The sequence below is a fragment of the Callorhinus ursinus genome, unplaced genomic scaffold, assembly GCF_003265705.2.
Source record: "Callorhinus ursinus isolate GAN/ISIS: 27379988/994484 unplaced genomic scaffold, GSC_fseal_2.0 scaffold50, whole genome shotgun sequence".
NCBI lineage: Eukaryota > Metazoa > Chordata > Mammalia > Carnivora > Otariidae > Callorhinus > Callorhinus ursinus.
This window is the reverse complement of record NW_027397112.1, coordinates 8,639,014-8,647,087: the sequence shown is the minus strand read 5'-3', so window position 1 is coordinate 8,647,087 and position 8,074 is coordinate 8,639,014. Positions and strand designations below refer to the sequence as shown.

Genomic DNA, 8,074 nt, shown 5'->3' with positions numbered 1-8,074 from the left:
TTTCTTCTTGTGATGAATTCAGTTCTTCCCATTCTGCCACTGTGGTCATGTTCCAGAGATACTGGCTGGGGGATGAGAGTCCACCCCAGCCCATCTCACTATCTGACAGCCTGAGTCATCCCTTTTAATAAAACACAGAGCACCTATTCTGTGCCAGGGGCCATGACCCTCAAGTTGCTTGCAGTCTCCCAGATAAACAATTCCTGGCAATGTTGTGCGATACGGGTGTGTTTAGGCTTACTGGTTGCCCTGAGGAGGAGTTGATCCCCTAAGTCTGGGTAGGAGCCAGAGGAGGTCAGGGAAAACTTCACAAGACAAGGGATGTTCAAGCTGAGTTTTGAAGGCTGAGTAGTTGTCTGGGATTAGGGAAAGATATTTAAAGCAGAGCGAACATCCATGTACAACACTATAGAGGCAAGAAAGAATATGGCCATATTCAGAGAATTATAAGTTGATGTGGGGTTTTAAATGAATGATGGGGAGTGTGACTAGAGAGGTAAGCAGGAGCCAGATCAGGCAGAGTCTTTTGTATGAGACTTTGGAAAACTCACATAGAGGGAAGTCATGCTCAGAACTGCACTTTAGGAGTCAGTGAAGAAAACGCCTGAGTAGGGGGTGAAACAGGGAGGCAGTTCACTTATTGTAATAGTCGGGATGAGAAGAAGTAAAAGCCTGACCTAAAGCAGGAGCAGGAGGGGAGGAGAGGATGGGGCATAACTGAAGAGATTTAAGAGACAGGGTAGTCAGGATGCAGTAAACTATTGGCTCTGAAGGGTGACAAATGATAACTCCCAGACCCTGTGTGTTTGGACACCAGGTTCTGATGACTGGCTAGGGTTTCCAAGTCCAAGCCAGTTTCCTCAGCCTACGCCCCAACGTGGTAAGATGGAGGAGTGCCTATCCCCACTGCTATTCAAATGCTCTAAGTCCTGGTTGAATAGTCCCTCCGTTTATTTTTATTTTCATTCTGGATTCACATGTAGTCATTTCAAGGGAAAAGAAGAAGGGCAAATTGTGACTGATTCCGTGAGCCAGTATTCGGCAAGTAACTGCCATCGTGTCAGAAGCATTGAGCTGGGGGTGGCAGTAGGCCTGGGGAAAAGTATGTCCTCTAAGTTTATGGGGCGCCTGGCTGGCTCAGTCAGTAGAACACGCAACCCTTAATCTCAGGGCTGTGAGTTCAAGCCCCATGTTGGGTGTGAAGCCTACTTAAAAAACAAAAGACCACTTCCAAGAGTTTAGACTCTACGTGGCAAAATGAGCACCTGATGGCTCTGTTAGAACTGTGCTATATGGTCGACAACATGTATGGGAAATAGGAGATTCCTATTTTAAGGGGAGCTCTGGGAGAGTCATACTGGCGGTATTCATCTTGCTAGCCTGGGCTAAGCTGCAGTAACCAACCCCCACATCGCAGAGACTGAACACAACAAAATTTTACTTTTGGCTTATGTGAAGTCCTTTTCGAGTTTGGTCAGCTACATCATCCAGAACTTGTGGCCTCCAAGGTTGCTTAGAAGGGGAAACTATGAGAGGAATAGTTTTGCCTATATCTGCCAAATTTAGTCACATGATTCCAACCTAACTGCAAGGACACTTAAGAAAGATAAATCTGCCTGTACGCCTAGGAAGAGGAAATAAAGTGGCGGATAAATAGTTCTGTCTCTGCCACACCCATCAAATTAGCAACCAAGCTCATTGTTAATGATTTCAATGATCCTGAAAACCAGGCTCTAGAGACAGTTCAGTCATCTGTGAATTTATCTTGAATATTAGCTTAGATTGAGAAAGTAAAATTCTGCCCTGCTGTTCATCACAGATAGACACATAAAACCAGTTGCAAAGTTAACAGGAAGCGATATTTCTTCCAAGCACACCTGCAACTTAAAGGGTTATAAAATTCCCTTCTCTGAGTGACTGCTTTTCTTTTTTTTTAATTCACTGAGAAACTTTGTTCTCTAATATCAGAGACTGTTTGAAATTCTGTCAGGGAGAATGAAGACTTACAGTCTTGCTTGGAGAATCTAAGTCACTCTTGACAGAGAAGCAGCCTTGATTTCCAACCCAGGTATAGAACTTCAGAGCAGGTGTTTCTGAACACGGCGCTCCCCATTTAGCTTTGTAGTTGGCAAAGAAACTGAACTCGGTCTGCTTTGCAGTCCAGAGCTGATGTTGACCCACTTCTCATACAGCTCTGTGTTCCGTTGAGCCTATCAAACTCTATTTCATTGAAATTTCACCTAACCTCCACCTTTCCCCACAATCCTATAATAATTATCTTTTCCTTTGGTGAGACACCCCACCATCCTTCCAGTGTGGAGTTTTCCTCGTTGGACTGAGTCTGTAGCCTGACTTTGTTGAACTACAGTTTTGCCCTGGTAGACTTAGGCTGCTTGGACTAGGGCAATCTCAGACTTTGCTTTGGCCTTCATGCTTATTTGTGATTATAAATTCCCTTAATTTTCTTTTTGCTATTCAAAGTTACATATTAAACTATATTTTTAAATGACAAAAAAGTAATACTATATGTGAATAGCTAGTAAGCACATGAAAAGATCTTTGACATCATTAGTCATGAGGGAAATACAAATCAAAAGCACAATGAGATATCACTTTATACCCACTAGTGGCAACAGCTATAGTCAAAAAGAGATAAGTGTTGGCAAGGATGTGGAGAAAAGTGGAAACCTCATGCATTGCTAGTGGGAACATAAAATAATGCAACTGTTTTGGAAAACAGTCTGGCAGTTCCTCAAAAGATTAAACTGAGTTACTATACAACCCATCAATTCCACTCCTAGGTATATACAAGAGGAACAAAAACATGTCTATACGAAAACTTGTATTTGAATGTTCATGACAATATTATAATAGTCAAAAGGTGGAAACAATCCAAGTGTCCATCAACTGATGAATGGATAAATAAAACATTGTAGCTTCATGGCATTATTGATATTATTTGGCAATAAAAGAGGGATGAAGTACTGATACATGCTATATCAATGAACCCTGAAAACCATGCTAAAGAAGCCAGTCACAAAGGACCACATATTGTATGATTCTATTCACGTGAAATGTTCAGAATAGGCAGACCCATAGAGGAAGAAGTAAATTGGTAGTATCCTAAGACTGAGAAAATTGGGGGGAAATGGTGAATGACTGCTAATGGATACAGGGTTTCTTTTTGGGGTGACTAAAATGTAAAATTGATTATAGTGATGGTAACTCAAATCTCTGAATACATATACTAAAAACCATTATACACTTTAAATTGGTGACTTGTATGACGTGAATTATTTCAATAAAGCTGTTATTAAACAAAAAAACAACTATGCTGGACACAGGGGTCGCGTCCTGCTCTCAAAGAATTTAATATTGTGGCGGAGACAAACATTTTTAGGTAAGTGCTAAAGTACAGACGAGTATGAAGAATCATGTGAGCACAAAGTAGGGCATCTGAGCGCAACTGGAGAATTAGGGGATGTTTTCTTTTGGTGGAAAATGATGTCCGAACTGAATCTTGAAGGAAAAAATTTAGCGAGGTGAAGTGAAGTGGAACAAGGATCAGCAAAAACCCAGGTTTGTGCTGAATACAGGAACTTGGAAAAGTACAAGAGCAATCTGATGTTTCTAATATGGCAAAGTACAAGGAGGAGAGTGTCGAGCCCATCACAAAGTAGCTTGGATAATAAACAACGACAATAATAAAGTCCTAAGTGAACTATAAGTTAAAGCTAAAAGTTTGAGTTGGACTCTAATAAAAGTCGCCCCCACCTCGGCCCAGGCTCTGCACAGGTGCGAGAAAGGAGCAAAGTAACGTGCGGCGGAACGGATTTTTCGGGCGGTGGGGGCGCGTTTCTGGAACGGACGGGGGAAAGGAAGTGTGCTACATTATCTAAGGCACCCGCGCCCGGCTTCCGCGGGTTTGGTATTGGGACGGTCGCGTCCGGGCTGCCCGGGGCTGGTCTGAGTATTTGGGTCTCTGGTGACGGGTAGAGGCGGCCGCAGGCTCAGGACCTGCTCGTTTACGCCTCGGACGCCACGGGCTGACCTTGGCCGCTGCTCGTTGGCTGTTCTTGCTGACCTTGGCCGCTGCTCGTTGGCTGTTCTTGCTGACCTTGGTCCAGGGTCGGAGCCGATGGCAGCTTGGGCCGCCGTCAGCCTGAGCAGGGTCGCTGCCCGGTGCTTGCTGGGGGCGCGAGGCCCCGGGGTACAGGCGGCTCTTCCGCCCACCCTCGCGGCTTCCCAGCCTGAGCCCACGGGCTGTACCCCCACTCTGGGCAGGACGCTGCACCTCACCGCGGCGGTCCCCGCCGGGCACAACAAGTGGTCCAAAGTCCGGCATATCAAGGGTCCCAAGGACGCCGAAAGGAGTCGCATCTTCTCCAAACTCTGTTTGAGCATCCGCCTGGCAGTTAAAGGTAAGTCACCCGCTGCTGCCCTCTCTGCGCCCACAGCTAAACCAGGGCCCACCCCGAACCTTGGTCCTTCATATTCTTTTCCTAATTCCCACTTCATAAACGCTCAGGGCACCTACCTACATTATATGTCTCCGCTCACCTTTCCAGATGCTGAGCATCGGCCTGCGTGGCAGGGAGTTGCTCTTAGGACGATAATGATAAAAGTGACTTCATTCTAGTGTGTAGCCGGGTATTTCATGGAAACAGACCCTAAGAGTAAGGTCACATGTGTATCTTGCCTGAAGAGACAAATCAAGCCCTCTAGTCCCCTCTGGTAGCACATAGGTTGTGGCAGGGGCATTGAGTAAATCTATGACTTGCCCAGTCTCAGTTTGCTTCATTAGGGTTTCCTTAAGAAGACACATTTACTGGAAGGTAAGTTTGCAACCTTGTCTTTTTCAATTGTGTAGCCACTGCAAGAGGGCTTTCTGTTTTTGTATTTAGTGTCAGATACCTGTAGGAGTGGAGAAAAAAGTCCTGTAAAAATCATGGACTTTGGGGTCAAGAAGACTTGGTTTCTGTCACTTACTAACTGTATGACCTTGAGCAAATTGCTTAACCTTGCTGAGTTTCAGTTTCCTTCTGTAAAACTCGATAGTACCCTCCGTGTGGTCGTTTCTGGCACATAATAGGCACTCAGTAAATACTAATTTACCCCTAGAACTCATGCCTGATATTTCTCTTGGCTTCCTTCTAAATTCTTGATAATTGAGATCAACACTATTGAGTGTATGTTATATGCACTGGTAATACAGAATAATGAGGTATAGCCCCTACCCTGAGAGACAGCATGATTACATGCTGTCATATGAGCATTTCAATAATTACACACAAAATAGTAGAGTCACAGCAAGGGGTATTAATAAGTCCAGGAAATGTTGGTACCATTTTCATCCCTTACCTCTTCATCTGATGCAAAGTGGTATTTGCTGAAACGTAGCAGAAAGATACCCATCATTAAAGAGTGAATTAGAAACTTCTTTTCCAAAATACTTTTCCATATTCCATTTAAACTGAATAAATATTCTAAATTAACTGAGAGCCAAGTGGTGACTTGCTGCTCTTTTCACTGGGGGTGGGTAGAATGGCAGAAATCCCTTCTTTCTCCCCGGCTGTAATGAGATGTGTTCACTCACTCTTTTCTCTCTCTCTCAGAAGGAGGCCCTAACCCTGAGCACAACAGCAGTCTGGCCAACGTCTTAGAGGTGTGTCGCAGCAAGCACATGCCCAAGTCAACGATTGAGGCATCGCTGAAAATGGGGGTGTGTCCTCAGTTTGACTTCTTGTTTTGATCACAGCCCCTCCAGGGCCCATGTCTGGAAGGCCACTCAACACGCCTTAGATTATCAGAGAGACGGGTAGCATTGTGGTTGATACCCTCAATACAGAGCCTTCTGGTGGCTCTCTGACCTTGGGCATTGGTTATGGGAGTAAAATCAGGAATAGGATGAGTAGACAATGTACAGAACTAGACGGCCTAGGACTACTCAGCTAAAGTGTGAGGAGGTGAGGTAGAAAGAAGGGGGTACAATGTGGGGAATGTTAGATTGAGGAAGGGTGAGTTTTTCAGGGATTTATGCCCTAAAGGAGAAAAGCCAGTAGAAAGGGAGATGGGGCATTAGTGATGGTGGGAGGGGCAGGGTTAGAGCCCAGTATTGGGAATTGTCTTTGAGCCCAAGTGAGAGGACACCTCTTCCTCTAGGACAGTAGGAAGGATTTGAGGAAGTGATAATCATCTTAATAGCTAATAATTATTGAGTGCTTACTCTAGGCCAAGCACTTTGATAAGAACTTTGTATGCATTATCTCACTGAATCCTCAAAACAACCTTAAGTGGAAACTGAGGCACAGAAAGATTAGGTGACCAAGTCCCATGGAAAATGACAGACTTGAAACCAGACAGACACTAGAACCTGTTCTCTAACCATTATACACATGCCTTCATGTGGGCTTTGGTGCAGATAAAGTAGAAGTAGAGGATTTCTCTCCATTTGCTGGTCCTTTATTTCCTTTGTGAAAGAAGAAGGAAGAAATTGTCATTTGAGAGTTCCTGGAAAGGCAACGGTGCTGGGAGAGAGTGGTGAAGGTCAGATGTGTGGGCAAGGGATGAGTGGAGGCGGCACGGGAGGTCCAGTGAGATTGGTCACTAGGCCTTTGATGAATTGTTTGAATTTTGTGGCCATGCTATTTTCAGTGGTTCTTATGATAGGGCCCAGGTGTGCTATTTCCTAAAGTGATACTCAGCACCCCAGGGGTGGGAGACTTCACAGGTGGGTTTCATGCGGGTTGCGTGTAGGATGAGTCTTGGTAGGAGTGTGGGGGGTGGTGTGTGTGTTAGATGTGGGATTCAGCTGGGAGGAGGAAATGAAACTAGGAGATGACTGGTTGTTCAGGGACCAGAGAAACAGACTCCCCACCCAGTAAGGGGTCGTACTTGTAATTACTTCAAAAGTTGGTCCCAAAGGGCCACCTCTCAGAGGTGGGGGGGGCGACAGTAAAGATTTGAGACCCTAAGCTGTACCCCAGAGTGCCCATCCTGTGGAGTCAGTATCTGTGTTCTGGGCTGGGGTGCAAGAGGGAATTGGGAAACAGGAAAATGTGCTCATGTTGTTTATTGCAGAAAACCAAGGATGTTTATTTGCTGTATGAGGGCCGAGGCCCTGGTGGCTCTTCTTTGCTCATTGAGGCATTATCTAACAGTGGCTCCAAGTGCTATTCAGACATCAGACATATCCTGAACAAGAATGGGTAGGTGTAGGTCTGGGGAGAGTGGAAGGGTATGAAGACTTGAGGTTCCAATTCTTTGCAAGGAAAGTACATTTGTTCCTGGTCATGTTTCAGGTTTTAAGCATACTTCATCCTTAGCAGAATCCAAGTGGGATCATTTATTCTCCCTTAATTCGTTCTGTACTAGGCAGAACCCAGAAGACTTGTTCATCAGGTGGAGAAGGGGCCCTTTGTCCCATTTTTCCCTTCTATAGCCATATGATGTCCAGGTCTTACAATGTAGCACCAAGACTGGAATCTTAAATGATGAGCAACGTCTTTGCATCCACTAAACTGCAATCAGGGCAGAAAGAAGGGGATGGAGATATGTTTGGATTTTTCCCTTGCCTGGTGGTAGCTGCATATTCCCCTTCAGAAGTATGTATGTCTATATTCCAAAGTCTGGGTGAGAAATAGAGTGATTAGAATGCGGTGCTATATGGGGGCTGAGTGTCTACAGGCATTCAGTCTGGTGTGTTTCCTTTCCTTTGAGGGGAATGATGGCTGATGGAGCTCGCCACTTTTTTGACAAAAAGGGGGTGATCGTGGTTGGAGTGGAGGACAGAGAGAAGAAAGCTGTGAACCTAGAGCGTGCCCTGGAGCTGGCAATCGAAGCAGGAGCTGAAGATGTTAAGGAAACTGAAGATGAAGAGGAAAAGAACATTTTTAAAGTGGGTATGAAGCCTGGTGTTTGGTGGACTTTCGAGATGATCCTAATAGATGCATTAAGGCATGCTTCTTTTTCTTCTTTCTCATGCCCTGGGGTACAAGTGACATAAAGAGTTCACGTATTGCATAAACTTTTTTTTTTTTTTTTAAAGAATTTATTTATTTATTCATGAGAGACA

The 8,074-nt window shown here is 44.8% G+C and overlaps 1 protein-coding gene across 3 annotated transcripts in view; it reads left to right on the top strand.

Annotated features, from left to right (window-relative positions):
- Nucleotides 1-4,042: 4,042 nt before the first annotated feature.
- The window catches only part of TACO1 (translational activator of cytochrome c oxidase I), a 7,719-nt gene continuing 3,687 nt past the window's right edge, over nt 4,043-8,074 (top strand). Inside the window, exons 1-4 of one of the 3 annotated variants that reach the window (XM_025890294.2) lie at nt 4,043-4,421; nt 5,619-5,722; nt 7,081-7,208; nt 7,720-7,897. In XM_025890294.2, the coding sequence (XP_025746079.1) occupies nt 4,139-4,421; nt 5,619-5,722; nt 7,081-7,208; nt 7,720-7,897 (693 nt within the window). In that variant the 5' untranslated portion in view covers nt 4,043-4,138. Of the gene's footprint in view, nt 4,422-5,615; nt 5,723-7,080; nt 7,209-7,719; nt 7,898-8,074 lie in introns of all 3 variants that reach the window. The other 2 variants (XM_025890293.2, XM_025890295.2) reach the window with 2 other exon arrangements.